The sequence below is a fragment of the Mustela putorius genome, unplaced genomic scaffold, assembly GCF_011764305.1.
Source record: "Mustela putorius furo isolate JIRA1106 unplaced genomic scaffold, ASM1176430v1.1 tig00003859_pilon_pilon_pilon, whole genome shotgun sequence".
Lineage (NCBI taxonomy): Eukaryota > Metazoa > Chordata > Mammalia > Carnivora > Mustelidae > Mustela > Mustela putorius.
Genome location: NW_025422011.1, coordinates 24,970,652 through 24,989,693, shown reverse-complemented (window position 1 = coordinate 24,989,693; position 19,042 = coordinate 24,970,652). Strand labels below are relative to the sequence as shown.

Here is a 19,042-nt window from a genome sequence, read left to right as displayed (position 1 = left end):
CATAAGCATATTTCCTTAAGGAGCATGCACGACCTTATGCCAGCCTCTACATACTACAAGGCTCCCCTATCTATATATTCATCCTAACCCTAAGTAAAAGAAACCTATTCATCCTTGCTTGGGGAGTCACAGCTTTGGAAGTTATTCCCCATGATCTCCCTATCTGCTGCAAGTAAAGTTTCCTTTGTGCAACAACTCTACCCTGTGTAGTTTCTACCTGTGACTCACAGGAGCAAACTCAGTTTGTTAGGTTACAATAGCACCCACCTGGGCACTGTTCTAGGTCCAGGAGACAAAATAAATCCTAACTTTCATGGAGCATCCTTCCCAGTGGCAAAACACACATAAACTTATGATTTTTTTTATTATATAGACATAATACATAATTCCTATTTTATAATGTTCTTAACACAGCTTGATCTCTGCGAGGCGAATAGTAGTTCAAAAAAAAATAACAAATCTTGAGTAGTCCCATATGCAAAATATTTGAGAATTCCAGGGTGCGTGGTTGGCTCAGCCAGTGGAGTATGCGACTCTTGATCTCAGGGCTGTGAGTTCGAACCTTGCTCTGAGTGTAGAGATTAACTAAAAATAAATTCTTCAGACTGCATGGGTGGCTCAGTCAGTTAAGGCTGTGCTTTCAGCTCAGGTCAGGATCCTGGGGTCCTGGGATCAAACCCTATGTTATGCTCAGCAGGGAGTCTGCTTCTCCTTCTTCCTCTGCCCCCCCTCCTCTCTCAATAAATAAATAAATTTTTGTACACTCTCTCAAATCAATCAATAAACTCTTTTTAAAAATAAATAAATACAATCTTTATGCTCCCCCCAACAAAATTGAGAATTCCTGACCTGTGAAAAATCTCTCATTCTTTTTACTCATTCATTTTATTGACTTCTTGGTGAATATGAGGCACCATGGTGGGAACAAAACAAATAATTCCAGGAATCAGTCACTTTATAAATAGGGACATACCCCTCAAAAGGGAGAGAGAAGCAAAGTGCTATGTTGGAATTAAGAGGCAAAGTGTAGTGAGTACGAACCTTTAATAAATAAAGTAATAAATAAATGAATAAGTAAATAATATATAGTAAGTGCAAACCCCTACTAAATGAAAAACAGGAACAAATTGCAAACTAACCACATAGCAAGTAAGCCTAGACCATATGCGTGTAGTGATAAGATTAGCGTGGAGTAAAAAGTTGTAAATATTTTTAACTTGTGCGAAATATCGTAGACCAAAACATGTTTACGACGTGTGTATGTTTTTGGTGTGTAAGCATAAGAAAAATAAGTGATGTAATATGTTTATGAAGGAAACTTAGCACAGTATATAAAGAGGCATCGGGTTGGACTGAGGTGAAGCGAGTTCCCTGTCGGGAGGACATCTTCGCCCATGTTACCGATGCCCCAACAGCTTCGTTGCCGACCACTCGCTGGTTCTCAGTCTCAACTTCTGCGGTGACCTCTCTGTCTAGATTGTGAGGCGACGTCTCCTTCTCTGTGACAACTTCAGCGGACCTTAAGTGGACCACGATAGTGGTGCGGACCTCGTCCCAATAAAGATCAAGTGAGTTACATCATATCCATCTCTCTATCTCTTCTTTACACGTCGCAACCTCCTGGCGGGACGCAGGGGTTTTGCTCGCATCACAGAGGAACCAGAAAGTAATCATAGAAAACTTCCTAAGGGAATAGCACTGGAGCTGAGCAGAATTTTATCAGAAGGAAAAGGAAAACGGCAGCAATAAGCAAAAATACAGAAGATACATTCAGAGATACATTTAGTCTTTGGTTGAAACTCAGGATACAAATGGAGTAATGAAAGATAAAAACAGAAGAGTAATTCAGCACAAGGTATGAAATGCTTTTGACTTTCAAACAAAGGAACCTGAAGAAATTTTGAGAGGCAAGAGAAAGGAACTGAAGGATTTGGTGTTAGGCAATCACAATTTCTTTTTTTTTTTTTTTTTTTTTTTTAAAGATTTTATTTATTTATTTGACAGAGAGAAATCACAAGTAGGCAGAGAGGCAGGCAGAGAGAGATAGAGAGGAGGAAGCAGGCTCCCCGCCGAGCAGAGAGCCCGATGCGGGACTCGATCCCAGGACCCTGAGATCATGACCTGAGCCGAAGGCAGCGGCTTAACCACTGAGCCACCCAGGCGCCCGGCAATCACAATTTCTATGAAGTGTTGTGGGCACACACTAGAAAACAAAGACTTGAAAAAAATGTTGAGTGGTAAGGAAGTAAAGATAAGGTCTTCCAATTATTCAAGAAATCTGGAGGAAAAGAAAACTTTTCTTGACTTTTTTTTTAAAGACTTTTTAAAGTCTTTTAAAGACTAATTTGCTGCTCTTCAAGCAGAGTCCCTGCTGAGTGAGGAGCCAGTGGAGGTGGGGCACGAGCCCAAACCCCTGATGTTGTGACCTGAGCTGAAATCAAGGGTCTAACATATAACCAACGGAGCCACCCAGGCACCCCAACCTCTCTTTACTTTCTGAGCAGGAAAGACTCAAACGATTTGTAAGTAGTAGCTTAGAGTCTTTGGAATGAGAAGTACTGAAGATACAAGAAAAAAACAAAACCATAATATAAAATCCTAAAGAAGATAGAGAGGAATGACATCAGGCCCACAGTATCTATCTCTTCTGTTTGTTATCCTAAGCTCTGAGGTAGATAAGCCATTTGGCCTTGATCTCAGTGGCCTACAAGTTATAATTTAATAAAGTAAAAAAGAACCTAGTAAGTTCCTGTTTTTCTAAAAAAAAAAAAAAGATTTAATGGGAAATGAGAATAAAAAAGAAACAGTAGAAGCAATGTCAGTTCTCAAGAAAAGTTGCAGGGTGAGGGTGGTAAGCCAACTCCAAATTTATACTTCTTTGTGCTAATTTTCTCTTTTTAATATTTAAATCTTATTACTTAGAGCTTTTATTAATTATTTCTGATTATGTCTTCAACAGTTTAAGGGAGCAAATTTACTTCTTCCAAAACAACCCTTCAGTATCTGAAAAGTATTATTAGGTCTTCTAAAAAAATTTTTTTAAAGATTTTATTTATTTATCAGAGAGAGAGAGGGGGAGAGAGAGCACAGGCAGACAGAATGGCAGGCAGAGGCAGAGGGAGAAGCAGGCTCCCTGCTGAGCAAGGAGCCCGATGTGGGACTGGATCCCAGGACGCTGGGATCATGACCTGAGCCGAAGGCAGCTGCTTAACCAACTGAGCCACCCAGGCGTCCCTAGGTCTTCTAAAAATTTAACATTCCCAATTTTCCAATCATTTCTGGCATGACAATCTTCTACACAGGTGATAGGGTTTGCCTGAAAATATGGTACCTAGAATAGAAAATAATATTCCTTAAGTAGCTGGATAACACAGAATAAAATAGAAACAGTAACCTCCTGGATCTGGACACTAGGTTTCTATATTACAACCTAAAATACCATCTAATGTGTTTCTGAAGTGGTCATGTCACACTTTTGACTCAACTAAAACCTAAAGAAATTTTCACATAAAATGAATATAATCTTCCTACCTAGTATTTATATACAATAGAACTGAGCTCAACCTGAAATTTGCTATTAATCAAACGTGACAATGAATATAAAAAGTACTCACACATTTAAATTCTCTGTAAAAACAAAAGCACGATTGTGATGATTGTTAAATATCAGTTCTGAGTACCTGGGATTCATTTTATTATCCTATCTACTTTTGTCTGTCTGTTTGTAATTTTCCATAACAAGATTTTTTTAAGAATTTTTTTTTTTTTACAGATTTTATTTATTAACTTGAGAGAGAGCATGAGAGCATGGGGTGGGGGGTTGTTAGAAGGAGGAGAGAATCTCAAGCTGACTCTGCGCTTAACCCAACAGGGGGCTCGATCCCGCCACCCTGAGATCATGACCTGAGCCCGCATTAACAGTCAGAAGCTCAACTGAACCACCCAGGAGCCCCTTTAAGGACATACTTTCTTTTTTCAAGATTTTATTTATTTGAGAGCAGGAATGTGAGAGCGGTTGGAGAGGGAGAGGGAGAAACAGACTCGCTGCTAAGTGGAGAGCCGGATGTGGAGCTTGATCCTAAGTCCCTACGATCATGTTCTGAGCCACAGGAAGACCCTAAACCATCAGAGCTACCCAGGCGCCCCAAATACATACTTTTAAAAAGAAATCTCTGCACAAATCCTCAAAGGCTCCCCTTCTTACATAATCTATTATGTCATCCTTACTTCTTTTTCCAGCCTCATCTTCTACTTTATACCATTTCCAACTATACCAAGATTATCTTTTGTCTCTCTTTCATTGTATAAACTTCTGGTGCCTCCATGGTTTAATAGATACTTTTTTTTGATCCTTCATCCATCTAACAAAACCCTTTCTGCAAAGCTGAATTTAAATACTACTTGTTAAGCCTGCACACCTGTAGCCTAGCAAAAATACGTAAAACAAATAGACGGTGGCTATATATGCTTACCAAAGTCACTGCAACAACCTTAAGGGTTGGCTTGCCCAAGGTTACAGAACTCTGCTAAGCCAGAGCAGAGACTACAATCCAGTTCTCCTGAGTTCAAATCGAATAATCATTTTTCGGGGCGCCTGGGTGGCTCAGTGGGTTAAAGCCTCTGCCTTCGGCTCAGGTCATGATCCCAGGGTCCTGGGATCGAGCCCCACATCAGGCTCTCTGCTCGGCAGGGAGCCTGCTTCCTCCCCTCTTCTCTGCCTGCCTCTCTGCCTGCTTGTGATCTCTGTCAAATAAATAAATAATCTTTAAAAAAAAAAAGAATCATTTTTCCATTTCCACGCATAACTTGATGATAACATAAACGAGTAGCAGGATTAAGAAAAGGTTTTTCTCATCACCCTAATACCTACTCTACCAATGGACCAGTGTTTGCTGCTCGCACATCAAAAGCAAACAACAGCGTTCTCTTTCCCCCTCTAGCTACGTGGAAGGAGGAGGAAGAGAGAAGGAAGCAAGCAAAAAGTAAAGATACTATGCGAAGAGTAACAGGGGATTCCACCATTCCACAACAGGATCGTTCTACCCAAGAAGTAATAATCCGAGAACTCGTCAGAGAAATGGAGACTCACTCATAAATGCATCACGCATTCGGCACGCTTTGTACCCACCGCTGCACACGGTCCCTACGCACAAGACGCTTTCTAGCGGAACCAATAACTTTCTGGCAGCGATGTCTTTAATACTATTTCCAAGTTTCTCCAGGAGAGAAGCATCGGCAACCAATTTTTCCAAAGCAAGGTTGACAGACCAGCAGCACCGCTCAGCCCCGCTTCATCTCCAGGCCGGCAGCCCCCAATTCTCAGTGAATCAGACCCTCTCTCACGGCCGGCCGCCGTGACACTCACCGAGCAACTAAAAGCGGTACAGACACTCCGCGGGCAACTAAGAGAGACACCTGTGAGTCTTTCTCCCCTTCCGCACTTCCAGGCCCCGGTTTACGTCATCCACAAGCGCCGAGGACGCGGGGACAACGCTATTAACGGTACTTCCTTGTCACGTGACGGGTTACGCCCCCTGCTCGCGCGTGGTCCCTCCCCCTCCGGCCGCGGTCGCAATTACGCTCTCTGCGGCCTGCAGTTCACGGATTGCTGCCGGCCGAAGACGCAGCGCCAACGGGGACCAGAGGACGTTTAGGCTAAAGGGGTGAGCCAGCCAGGATCCCGGGACTTTTCACAGCTTGAGACCCGCGAAAGGAAATGAAACAGGCGGGAACCGGCGGGGGAGGGAGGAAACTAGCGGAAGGTGTCATGGCGGCCGCGCTGTGGGTCACGTGCCCGGCAGGCCCGCCTTGGTACTTCCGGTCACGTGCCCTCAGAGTCCTCGCAGCCAGCGATGGAGGCGAGACCCCCCAGTAACAGAGGCGGTGGCGACGGAGGTGGCTACTGGGTTTCAGCGTCTTCCCGGCAGCGTCTCTAAGAAGCGCAGCGGAACTCGACGCGACTCAGCCCAGTTACTTTATTCCCTGCCCAAGGCCGTAGTTTCCACCTGGTAAGTTGAGACCGAAGAATGGGGGTGGGTGGGTGGGTGAGGAGCTGACAGGCCCGGGGGCCGCAGGACGGCGTGGATTCTGTCCCTTTTTCTGTGTCCCTATTGCCGTCCCCACGACTCCTAAGCCTGGCATCTCGGTAGCCCTCTATTGTCCTGAAGTGGGGTATAGGCGACCCCTAATTTGCTGGCTTGTAGGAAGTCTTCCCCATTACTAAGAGCAAGGGACTCGAAGATTTACTGAAAGCCAGGATCAGACTGGGCTCCGGAGAATGAAGGACGTGGAGGCCTCTTCCTGACAGAGGATCCCTTTCCGTTAGGAAATGTGCTGTTAAGTCTTTCAGTTTCTGTAGCTTTCACCGTAGTGTCCGCACACCTTTTGCTTCATCTGTCAATCCTACCGCTTCTTAAAACCTTCTTAACACGTGTGCCAATCCACTCGACCAGTTTTGGTCTGTTCCCAATCTGATTGTCTTGTAATGATGAAAAATAGAGCACCAACCCATGGAAATGTATAATTATTTTTATAAATTCCCCAATGTTCTCAGAGACAGAATTAACTAAGGGAGTATATTCAGTTGACTCTTAAACGCCCATTTTGGCGTTAAGTGGGGGGCGGGGGAGAGTTATAAAAACTTACCCTTTTTTTCTATTAGAAGACCGAATTTTTAAAAACATACAAAAACTAAATGGTTTGAACTACACCTTGAAGTAAGTATTAATTCCGTGAAGGAGTGGAACAGTTTTTCCCCATGAATTCTTACTGTGAACTCCAGTATACAAAACAGCATTCCATGGTGGAATTGGATTTGAGATGGCTAAGCCCCACCCAGTCGGCTTCCCCTCTTGGAAGAGTTTGAAAACCACTTAACTGAGCTTTGGTAAATAAGCCAAAATTGCCAACCCTAAAATGGATTTTTAAGTCAAAACTACAGCAAATGAGATGGAGAAGTCACACCAGAAGGGAAGATTATCTCCAATATCAGGGCTATGGCTTACAGAAGGACCGGGCTCTGGAGAGAACTTTGTACCTTTTAGCAGACCTAAATCCCTCATTTGGGAAGGAGGGAGAGAGAATTTGAGGCCATTAAACCTGGTTTTTTTTGCCCTCATTCAGCTGACATTTAGCAGTGCAGCAGATTAAAAGTGTGAGTTTCTCTTAGGTGATATTATATACGTAGGATAGTGCAAATGTAAATTAGCCATGGAAATGCAGGGAGAGCTTTTTAAAAACACTAGGAATATTGGTGCAGAGAGGAATCTGTTTAATAAACCAAATGATTGGCTTCCTGCATGGAGGCATTTATCTTCTGCCTGCTGGTTTATCTTTCCACCTTTTTTTAGCCATGTTTTTCTGTGCTGCTGGGGTTTTCCCCCCCTAATATCAGACTGAGCTTTCCTAGCATTTTGACCACTATTTCTACCTTCTGGATATGGCTGCTAGAGGAGTCTTGTGCCCTTCCTCTTTTCTTTCTTAGCCTGTCTTCAGTGTGGCAGTATCAGGCATCCAACTAATAAGTAATATCTCTCCCTTCCCCACTTTGATTACCAACTGATTGCTGTCTCAATTTTGATGTTGTACTCTTGTCGGCATGCAGTATTTATTAGTGAATATGAGCATACATTTCATTCTGTCTTGGTCTCTGTCGCATTTTCCTCCTCCTGCCTCTTCCTGCACTGCTGTAAAATGAAAAAGTGCTTGGTCTCAAAATTGCTACATCAGTTATTCCCCTTAATAGCTTCATTGTATGTGTAACTTTCATTAAAATGGTAAATTTTGTTCGCTTTTTACATACTTCCAAGGTCTTGTTCCCTGTAATGCTGAATTGTTAAAATTTTTTTGGATTGCCTCATAGCAAGCAGCATTCCAGATCTCCATTTTGTATGCTGGCAGATACAGCAGCTCTCTCTAATATAATTCTCCTTTAGAAGCTGATATGGAGTTTATATTTAATTATTTGACAGAGATCTCAAGTAGGCAGAGAGAGAGAGAGAGAGGAGGAAACAGGCTCACCAGTGAGCAGAGAGCCCGATGCGGGGCTCGATCCCAGCACCCCAGGATCATGACCTGAGCCGAAGGCAGAGGCTTTAAGCCACCCAGGCACCCCCAAGCTAGTGTTCTTTTAACAAGAAGGACTTTAAGTAGACATCAGAGATATTTATTGGACTCTTCATGTAGGCCGAATAGGTGGCTGGGTGCTGTACTGCAGTGATTACATGCATCCTCTTCCCTTTATGAAGCTTGTAGTCTGTCAGGGGAGACAAGCATTAAAAGAATTACTTTAGAAATTAATTATAGTTGGGATAAGTGCTATCAAGAGAACAGAAAGTCTTGTCTAGTAATTTTTAAACTTAGTACTCTAACTACCAAAAAAATGATTAAAAGCCAGTTGATAAGGAAGGAGGAGTATGTGCAAAGGCTCAGCAAGGCATGTACATTTAACTTCAAGCAAATATTTAACTGCAAATGAATTAATCCCTTTACTGGAGGATCTTGCTATTTAAAGTAGTCTTGCGGCAGATTATTTCATAAAGTAAATAATCTTTTAAGTAGGGGCACCTGGGTGGCTCATTTGATTGAATGTCCAAGTCTTGGTTTCAGCAGAGGTCATGATCTCCATCTGGATCCTGGGATCGAGACCCGCTCTGTGCTCAGTGAAGAGTCTGCTCCTCCCTGTCCTTCCCCCTCTACCACTCTGCCCCGCCCTCTAACACCCCCCCCCCCGCACAATCTCACTCTAATAAATAAAGATAAAATCTTTAAAGTCAGTGAGAGAGGGAGAGAGCACAAGCAGGCAGAGTGGCAGGTAGAGGCAGAGAAAGAAGCAGGCCACTTGCTGAGCCAGGGAGCCAGATGCGGGACTTGATCCCAGGGTCCTGAGCTGAAGGGAGAGGCTTAACTGACTGAAACACCCAGGTGTCTTTAAAAAAATAATCTCTTAAGTAAAGCTAGATCTTCAAGCTGATTTGTTGAGATGGAGCTAACCAATATTTTTCATAAATAATATATTCTGTGGCTCTTACAGAGGTTTACTGGGAAAAAGTTTTTGCTTCTCTCCAGAAGAGAAGGAGCCAACTTCAAGAAAAATCTGGAAATCACAGAAGACATTGTAGGATATCCCCACCAGTTTTATTAAACTTTCTAAAACTGGTCTTGTGCAATTAACAGAGGTGCTCCAAATGAACAAGGAAATTTGCCAAGCAAGTTATCTGTGAGACAATTGGCTAGTCATCCCAATGTTGAGTTACTTATCTCTGATTTATTTTGAATGTTTTCCCAAATGTATTTTATTTGTTTTTTAAAAAGATTTTATTTATTTATTTGATAGAGATCACAAGTAGGCAGAGAGGCAGCAGGGAGAGAGGGAGAAGCAGGCTCCCCGCTGAGCCGAGAGCCCAATGTGGGGCTCAATCCCAGGATCCTGAGATCATGACTTGAGCCGAAGGCAGAGGCTTTAACTCACTGAGCCACCCTGGCACCCCACCAAATGTATTTTAATATGACTGGTTTTACATGCTAGTGACTGACTCTAATGGTTCTCTCCATCCCCTGATTTATTCTCCATTTTACAGTTTCTCTGTCTTCATTCATCTTTTCTTTCGTACCTTCTTGTCTCAAAAAAGTTTTTTCTGTTCTTTTCCAAAGCTAGCACTTTTTATCTGTGCCTATAATCTCAGCTAATTGGAGACAGCTAGCTGTCCTTGCTCACTGCTTTTTTCCCATATGTGGACATACTTAAAATTGTCTTACAATTGTCTGCTTTCCCCTGTCCATAAAGTTTCCTCTCCTATCTTTCAGATTTTTTTTTTTTAAAGATTTTATTTATTTATCAGAGAGAGAGGGGGGGAGAGAGCGAACACAGGCAAACAGAATGGCAGGCAGAGGCAGAGGGAGAAGCAGGCTCCCTGCTGAGCAAGGAGCCCGATGTGGGACTCGATCCCAGGACGCTGGGATCATGACCTGAGCTGAAGGCAGCTGCTTAACCAACTGAGCCACCCAGGCGTCCCCAGATTTTTTTTTTTTAAAGATTTATTTATTTATTTGACAGAGAGAGATTACAAGTAGGCAGAGAGGCAGGCAGAGAGAGAGAGAGGAGGAAGCAGGCTCCCTGCTGAGCAGAGAGCCCGATGCGGGACTCGATCCCAGGACCCTGAGATCATGACCTGAGCCGAAGGCAGCGGCTTAACCCACTGAGCCACCCAGGCGCCCCTATCTTTCAGATTTTGATTCATGTTTCTTAAAATGTGGTTTGTATAGTATACAGTGTAACTTCTGATAGTACAGACTTTTTAAACTTATTATGAATTGTATTGTAATGAATATAAAAATTAATATTAAAGTATTGAATAGTTGCATGAATGTTATAAAATTTTCTTTGTACATTAAGTTTTTAAAGTAAATAAGAAACAATTGATGTGTATTACAGAAATATTCAAAATAACCATTGTTTTCTTACACTAACGCTACTAACACTTTCCCATGTTATCTTATAAACCTCTGGTTTGATAGGGAATAAACTCTTGGAAAGACTTTCTTAAAAACTATTTTTCTCATTATAAAATATGTATTTATTATAGGGGCACCTGGGCGGCTCAGTGGGTTAAAGTCTCTGCCTTCAACTCGGGTCATGATCCCATGTCCTGGGATCTAGCCCCGCATTGGGCTGTCTGCTCGGTGGGGAGCCTGCTTCCCCCTCTCTCTCTGCCTACTGGTGATCTCTGTCAGTAAATAAATAAAATCTTTGAAAAAGAAAAAAAAATGTATTATTAAAGATAATCCAGAAAACAAAAAGAACATTCAAGTTGTCTGTAATTCCATCACCAGTAGGTAACCACTATGAAGTTGGGTGTATATCCCTCCAGTTACATATATTTGCAGAATAGCATGGTGGAACTCCAAGGTCAGGCTGACCCAGATTCAAACCTGCTACTTCCTTGATGCATTGGGAAAGCATCTTGATTTTTTTTAGACCCAGTTTCCTTTATCTGCAGAATAGAACTAATAATAGAACCTACCTCAGGATTGTTAACTGGGGACTGAATGAGATAATACCTATAAAGAACTTAGCCCAGTGCCTGGCACATGTTAGTAAGCATTAAGTACTTTTTTTTTTCTTTTAATGTAAGCTCTGCACCTAGCGTGGGACTCGAACTCATGATTTATTTAAGACGCAACTTGTGATTAACATAGGTATAAGAAAGAACAAACTACTGATACATGAAGTAATGTACTGCATTTCAAAAAACAGGTTGGGTGAAAGGTCAGAGACAGTACATGGTGCATGGTTCCATTTATATGAAAACTTAGAAGAGACAGGAACTAACCTGTGGTAATAGAAATCAGAAAATAGTTGTTGGAGGGTGAGAGAAAGAGAATTGAATGGAAAGGAACATGAGAGAATTTTGGGGGGTGGCAGAAATGTTCTCTGTCTTGTTGTGAGTAAAGGTACATGCATGTATACAATTGTTGAAATACATCAAACAGACCACCTAAAATGCACACATTTTGGTGATTTGATAATATACCTGAAATTTTTTAAATAAATTTTTTATTTTTTTATTAACATATAATGTATTATTTGCCCCAGGGGTACAGGTCTGTGAATCACCAGGTTTATACACTTCATAGCACTCACCATAGCACATACCTTCCCCAGTGTCCATAACCCAGTCACCCTCTCCCTACCCGCCTCCCCCTGGCAACCCTCAGTTTGTTTTGTGAGATTAAGAGTCTCTTATGGTTTGTCTCCCTCCCGATCCCATCTTGTTTCATTTATTCCTTTCCTACTTCCCAAACTCCTGAAGTTGCCTCTCAACTTCCTCATATCAGTGAGATTATATGATAATTGTCTTTCTCTGACTGACTTATTTTGCTCAGCATAATACCCTCTAGTTCCATCCACGTTGTTCCAATTGGCAAGATTTCATTTCTTTTGATGGCTGCATAGTATTCCTGTGTGTGTGTATGTTTATGTATACCACATCTTCTTTATCCGTTCATCTGTTGATGGACATCTAGGTTCTTTCCATAGTTTGACTGTTGTGGACATTGCTGCTATAAACATTTGGGTGCACGTGCCCCTTTGGATCACTACATTTGTATCTTTTTTTTTTCTTTTTTAAAGATTCTATTTTTTATTTGATAGACAGAGGTCACAAGTAGGCAGAGAGGCAGGCAGAGAGAGAGGAGGAAGCAGGCTCCCCGCTGAGCAGAGAGCCCGACACGGGGCTCGATCCCAGGACCCTGGGATCATGACCCGAGCCGAAGGCAGAGGCTTTAACCCACTGAGCCACCCACGTGCCCCCATTTGTATCTTTATACCTGAATTTTTTTAATCGCACTAAAAAAAAATCTATGACAAACCTTTGGCAAAACCTCCTCTATGAGGAAATGGCCTCGGAGTCCTAATTCAGAACACTTTTTTTTTTAATCTCCCTTTAGGAACTTCACACATTCTAATTTGTATACATTGATACATATCTTACTCACTAACTGGAAGCTCTTTAAAAGCAAAAATCATGGGATACCTGGGTGGCTCAGTGGGTTAAGCCTCTGCCTTCAGCTCGGGTCATGATCTCAGGGTCCTGGGATCGAGCCCCACGTCGGGCTCTCTGCTCGAGAGTGTGCTTCCTCCTCTCTCTGCCTGCCTCTCTACCTACTTGTGATCTCTGTCAAGTAAATAAATTAAATCTTAAAAAAAAAAAAACACAAATCATTATTGTCACACATTCATCTTTGGATAACCCTAAACTTGTTGGATCAGAACAAATTTATTGAATGATAAGTATTCACATTGACCCTTTTTTCTTCCTATTTCTCAGGTAGAGTAGCCTGGTAATTGGCTACTCAAAATTCAGAAAATTAACTTCAGAGAAATTAAGATTTCACTTGTATTTTTTATTTCTAAATTATTGCTTGAGTGAATTTTTTGATTGTAGCTACAGTTGTGGGCATAACTTTTCAGATTACTATATTATACGTATGTGTGAAACTAATGTAATATCATATGTCAACCACAATTAAAGTGTTTTTATTCCCGTCATATTTTTCATTGATCCTAAGAGGTAATGGAAGAATCGGTGATTTCCGTTTTTTTTTTTTTTTCTTTTTTTTTTTAAAGCCTGCTACTCTTCCTGATGCTTCCTTTCCCACTATGTCCCAATAGAAGTGTTCCTCAATTACTTGAATAACTAATAGCAGATTCAGTATTTCATTGTTTCTAATTGTTTTAACTTCCAGGACAAGGGTTTCTTTAAAGTTTCACTTGTTTGCTCATGGCAAATTTAATTTTTAGACCTAGATACATTAATTTCTCTAAAAGTGTATTTTAAGTTATCCCTGAAGAAGTAACTTTAAATTATTTCTTTGGAAATTAAAATTTAAAGTCATAACTTCACCAGAAATGACATATATGGGGCATTTGTACTATCACTTTCCCCATCCCAGCCCATGAGAGACATTGCCATCCATCATGACTTCTTTCCTGTTAAGCCAATACAGCCTTACATTCCTTTCCAGCCTCATATTCCAGATAGCTACACCCAAGCTAGGATTTGGGTTGAATCTTTAAGATTCCCAGGACTGGGAAGGAAGGGTAGAGGTAGGGAGACTAAAAGCTGTTTCCTAGGTAATGAATTAGCTATATACAAGTGAATTTTCAGCCCAAGCCTGGAGAATAGTTGAAGACATTTGCTTGTTAAAAGATGGGTGAACTAGCATATGAAATGTTAAGGGTTAAAAATTTTGTTTTAAAGCACGCAGGAAGAAACTTAGACCAGGAATCAGGAAATGTGGGTGTGCTGTCAGCTCTGAGAGTGGTTCTGGGAAGATCACACAAACCCTATGGCACTTAGTTGTTTCAACTGAAACAAAATTGAACTAAAGTTCAGTAGGGTTCTAATTCTAGATATAGATTAGATAAAAGACCAGCATACCTGTAGTCAAATCATACATTTAAAACTTGGGAATATTATGGGGGAACTAAAAGTAAAATAGAAAATAGTCTGAATAGAATATGTAGAAATGGTTTAAGAACTTCCAAGTGTCATAAACTGTGTTGTGTAAATTCACACCTGTGATATCAGTGGTTAAATTTGATTTTAATGAATAATGCCATACAACTTTATCTTTAACTTTCAATCAGGGACTTTTTTCCTCCTCATTATTAGTTTAGGTTTAGATTTGGAAAGGACTCCAGAAGTCAACAGATCTAATCTTAATTGAGATGTGAAATCTTTTGTCTCAGTTAGCACTTTCTAGGCATCATGGCAACTTCATCTGAAGAAGTTTTGCTGATTGTGAAGAAGGTGCGTCAGAAGAAGCAGGATGGAGCTTTATACCTCATGGCAGAAAGAATCGCTTGGGCACCTGAAGGCAAAGATAGATTTACAATCAGCCATATGTATGCAGATATTAAATGTAAGTCAGCTATACTAAGGTCTGATGGAAGATTTGTTAGTCATTTTATAAAAAGATTGCTCATACTGTCTTTGTGGGGTTTTTTATTATAGTTTCCCAAAAAAACATATTGAAGGAAATATAAAGTGGGTTCCCTGAATATATGTTATTCTGTAACCTGTGATTAATAATGGAGTTTGTATAGTTTTATGTATGTAAATCTATGTCATGTAAAGATCCCCAAATGAACCTTCCTTTAGGAGTTGCATAATAGCCCACTAAATGGATATATAGTTATATATTTCATTAATTTTCTGTTGAAGGACCATTAGGATGTTTCCACGATTCTTTTAATGCAAACAGTACTGCAGTAAGTTCTGTGGGCTAATATCTTTGTGAAGTTGTATGTGTGAGGTATTTTGTGAGGTAGATTTACTGGTTCGCATGGTTCATGCATTTAAATGCGTTAAAATGATGGATTATGGCAGATTGCCCTTTAATAAAATTGTATCATTTAAGCAAGTTGTCTAATTAATCTTTGGTTATGTGGCCACCATCTGTTATCTGTTGAGGAGATAGACTCACTTTTTTTTTTTTTTAACTCACTTTTTTATTGGATATAGATAGGAGATATTCAGAGAGTATCCTTAGCAAATTGTGGTAATCTGAACTATAACAATTAATGTAAATTCGTTTATTTTCCTGGATATAAAATTCTTCCCCTAGATAAAATCCTGTGTAGATTTCAAGGAACATGACACCTCAAAAAATAGTCAACCTTACACATTCAAGGGCTCAATTTATAAATGTTCTTTGTGTGTGAACAGTGACCCTAAGAACTTACCTCTACTTGCTGCTGGAAATGACCAAGATTTTCTCCTGTCTCCACTGAAACGACTTGGATTTTTAACTTTCAAAAGGAAATACTGTTTAAAATTCATCATAGTTAGGTACTGCCTAAGCTAGCTGGTGTTTTGTCCACTATTCTGGTAATACTACCTCCTTTCAAAATTCTGTGGAAAAGTGCCTCACCAAGTTCCTCCTAGTATTCTTACAAACTAAAATTTGTACCAGAAGAAACTCATAAATTAGGAACTGCCTCTATTAGCATTTCTCTTAAACAGGAAGCAGATCCTGTTAGCTCTGCAAAACACACACTCATTGTGATACCCACAACATACAATAAAGAATATATACTTTTCCTATTTCTCAACAATTTTTCTGTTATTGAGAATGAGAGCACAGACCCAAATCTACATCTGCCCCAGATCAGTTTTTGTTTTAAGTTGAATATTTGAAATAATACCCATTTCTGAAAGAATCCACTGAAAGTTACCAGTAGTAAATTACTAAGGTGAAAATCAGCAGTTAAGTAACCTAATTAAAAAACTTAAGGGGGCACCCGGGTGGCTCAGTCAGTTAAGCTGCCTTCAGCTCAGATCTTGATCCCGGGTCCTGGGATCAAGCCCCACACTGGGCTCCCTGCTTGGCAGGAAGTCTGCTGCTCCCTCTCCCTCTGCCTGCTGCTCCCCCTACATGTGTTCTCTCTTTTTCTCTTTCAAATAAATAAAATCTTAAACAAACAAACAAAAAAAGCCATTTCAGAAGTACGCCTTTCAGAGGCAAAGTCTAAGATGGTGGAAGGATAAAGCAATGTCTGAGAAAAGATGCCTAGAAAGGGGTGGTAGTTTTGGAGAAACAGAATAGAACACCGGAGTAGGCTGGCTGACAGTGTAAATTGCCCTGTATTGCTGGTTTTGGTTTTAAGATATTTTATTCAAACTGTTGGTCTGGAAGCTGCATCTTTATTGAAAAAGTTTGTTTAGGAGATAGGTGGTTTGGGTTGTGAGCTCTAGGGAGCTTGTTTCACACTTCCAAGAGTCCCTGATTTCATGGGACCAGGCCCCTCTATCTCTTTCTCTTCCTCTGACAGAGACAAGCTCTACTATTGCCATGAGGCCCACTAGTTCAGAAGTACAATTTCTCCATTATGTTGGTGTATTTTGACATTCCCAACCTCAGCTTATTATGAAAAGTTTCAAAGTTAAAGAAAAATTTTAAGAATGGCACAGTGCATACCTATATGGTATGTCCCACTTAAGATTCCATGTGCATACACTTTGCTCGGTAATATTTTCACACCAAGAAATTTTTAATCATAGAATATCCAGAACACTGTTAAATTTCCCTAGTTGTCCCAATGTTTTCTGTAGTATTGATTTTTTTTTTAAACCACTCTTCACAGAGGGAGTTGTAGTCTCTTCAGTCTTTATAGGCTTGTCACATATATTCTGATTGTTTGCTTGTCTCAAGGTTTTCTTTAATTTATTTGTGTAGGCCTGTATTTCTCAGAATCTGAAAATCACATCTACAGGCTTGATTGTACTCAGATTAAACCCTCACAGCAAGAACAACACGTGGGTGGTGGTGTTTACTTACTGTTCTATCTCCTCAGAAAGCCCATAGTGTGAGGTTGTGACACCCACTTTGGATGAGACTAAGTTTCATCACTTGGTTGAAGTGGTAACACCACATCTCTCAAATGTAAAATTATGTATTATTCTTGGCAGTGAGGAAGACAGGGGTGTGTTTTGGAGTTTTTTGAATTATGACAGATCATTTTTATTAATGATAATGTTTTTTGGTGTTAGATGTTCAGGGTGGGTTCAGGACTCCTAGTTGGCTATTTAGAGATCTACCCCGGTTGAATGGAAACAAAAGCCCTATAGTATCTTGAGGTGGAGGCAGTGGGTGAAAAGTGCCACACAAAGAGGATACTGAAGAAGGAAGCTGAGTGTTAGCAGGGCAGTTGTTAAACTGTGCTCTGATTATATGGGATTATTTGAGAAGAGGGTATTTCTGCAAAAGCATTAAGATTGGAACAGGGCAGCTGAAGCCCAAAGGAATTCTGAATCTTCTTGGGAGGAGAAGTAGCCTATTGTAGGACAGTTTCCAGTGTGGGTATCCTCATCTAATTTATCTCATGGTTCTTTTTAGGCCAGAAAATCAGTCCAGAAGGAAAAGCTAAAATTCAGCTTCAGCTGGTGTTGCATGCAGGGGACACAACTAACTTCCATTTTTCCAATGAAAGCACAGCCGTGAAAGAGCGAGATGCAGTAAAAGACCTTCTTCAGCAGCTGCTGCCCAAATTCAAGAGGAAAGCAAATAAAGAGCTGGAAGAGAAAAACAGGTGAAGGGGGAAAAGAATAAAGACATGTAACAGCTTGTTATTTCTTATCCCTTGTGCTGCATTAAGTAATTTAACTGCCTCAAGGTTAACATCTGACAGGGAACACAACTGAGACTCAAAGGTGATAAGGTCCTTTCATTCCTTCTCCCAGTTCTCTGTCACAAAGATGACATGAAACCATTAGAAGTGTGTTTGTGAATGAGAAACCTGAGAGAAATCACATTGTAAAAAAGTTGAAAATGCATATAAAATAATGAGTTTCTGATAAGACAAATGATTCCATCGCCAGTAGTCTCCATGCTGAAGTCTCCAAGTGCTTATTCATGAGAAATTGGTAGCCAGAAAATCTCAACCATACCTCGTCTCTCCCCTTTTACCTTCTTTTGTGAGAGAATACAGTACAGGCAAATACCTGGTGATCTTGCTGTCATTAGATAGATGAATAATCCCAAATTTCTACCCTCAAAGAGTTTAGTCTTTGCTTCTTCAGACTTCCATTTATCTTCATTTGTTCCTCCAAAAATGTTTTTTGTTTTAATTACTAACAAATTAACTAAATGACCTCTGCTGTTCTAGACTCATAAAATGAAGGTTGAGTGTCTCGGGGTTTCATGTTCTTAAGGTCTTTTTAAAGTGTTACATAAATAGCATTTTATTCTAGAAGTTCAATATATTCAATATATTCTATCACCAGAATGCTGCAAGAAGATCCTGTTTTGTTTCAGCTTTATAAAGACCTTGTTGTGAGTCAAGTGATCAGTGCTGAGGAATTCTGGGCCAATCGTTTAAATGTGAATGCAACAGAGAGTTCTACATCCAATCATAAGCAAGATGTTGGCATTTCTGCAGCATTTCTGGTATGTTACCCTTCCAGATTTCTTGAAGGGAAAAGAAAAAAGAAAAAATCCTGGTATATGTGTTAACAATGCCATTTCTTTTATAAAACTTAGCATTTCCTTAAAGTAAATCAGTAGCTACTTTGCTATCTATGGTATTCTTCTAAAGTATTTTAAAAATATATGCAATATTGGGACCCTTGGGTGGCTTAGTCAGTTAAGTGGCTACCTTCAGCTCAGGTCATAATCTCAGGATCGTGGGATGGAGTCTAACCTTGGGCTCACTGCTTGGCAGGAAGTCTGCTTCTCCCTCTCCCTCTGCTATTCCCCTGCTTGTGCTCTCTCTCATTCTCTCTCTCTCAAATAAATGAATAAAAATTTAAAAATACATATAAATGCAGTATTTTTTAAATACTTTTTGCTAGCTGTACTTTTTTGGTTTGGGGACTTCATGCTAACATGCTGGAAATTAAATGGACTTTAATTAAAGAGAATCTTTTAGCAACTGGACTAATACTTGTTTCCCCTAATTCTTTTAAATTTAGAACTTTCTGATAAGTGTCTTTACGATTGCTGTATTTGTAATGCAGAGTTAAATGTATTACAGAAGAAA

General features: G+C 40.3%; 2 protein-coding genes across 7 annotated transcripts in view; one reads left to right on the top strand and one right to left on the bottom strand.

Annotated features, from left to right (window-relative positions):
* Window positions 1-5,501, bottom strand: part of HPS5 (HPS5 biogenesis of lysosomal organelles complex 2 subunit 2) — a 48,900-nt gene extending 43,399 nt beyond the window's left edge. For 3 of the 6 annotated variants that reach the window (XM_004752092.3, XM_013055880.2, XM_013055882.2), the window contains exon 1: window positions 5,366-5,500. The gene's annotated coding sequence lies outside the window, so the exon portion shown is untranslated. Of the gene's footprint in view, window positions 1-5,089; window positions 5,341-5,365 lie in introns of those variants that run through there. The other 3 variants (XM_045066151.1, XM_013055881.2, XM_045066150.1) reach the window with 3 other exon arrangements.
* Window positions 5,502-5,669: 168 nt separating this feature from the next.
* Window positions 5,670-19,042, top strand: part of GTF2H1 (general transcription factor IIH subunit 1) — a 39,378-nt gene continuing 26,005 nt past the window's right edge. Inside the window, exons 1-4 of the mRNA XM_004752091.3 lie at window positions 5,670-6,008; window positions 14,252-14,424; window positions 17,401-17,593; window positions 18,288-18,450. Of these exons, the coding sequence (XP_004752148.1) occupies window positions 14,271-14,424; window positions 17,401-17,593; window positions 18,288-18,450 (510 nt within the window). The 5' untranslated portion in view covers window positions 5,670-6,008; window positions 14,252-14,270. The remainder of the gene's footprint in view (window positions 6,009-14,251; window positions 14,425-17,400; window positions 17,594-18,287; window positions 18,451-19,042) is intronic.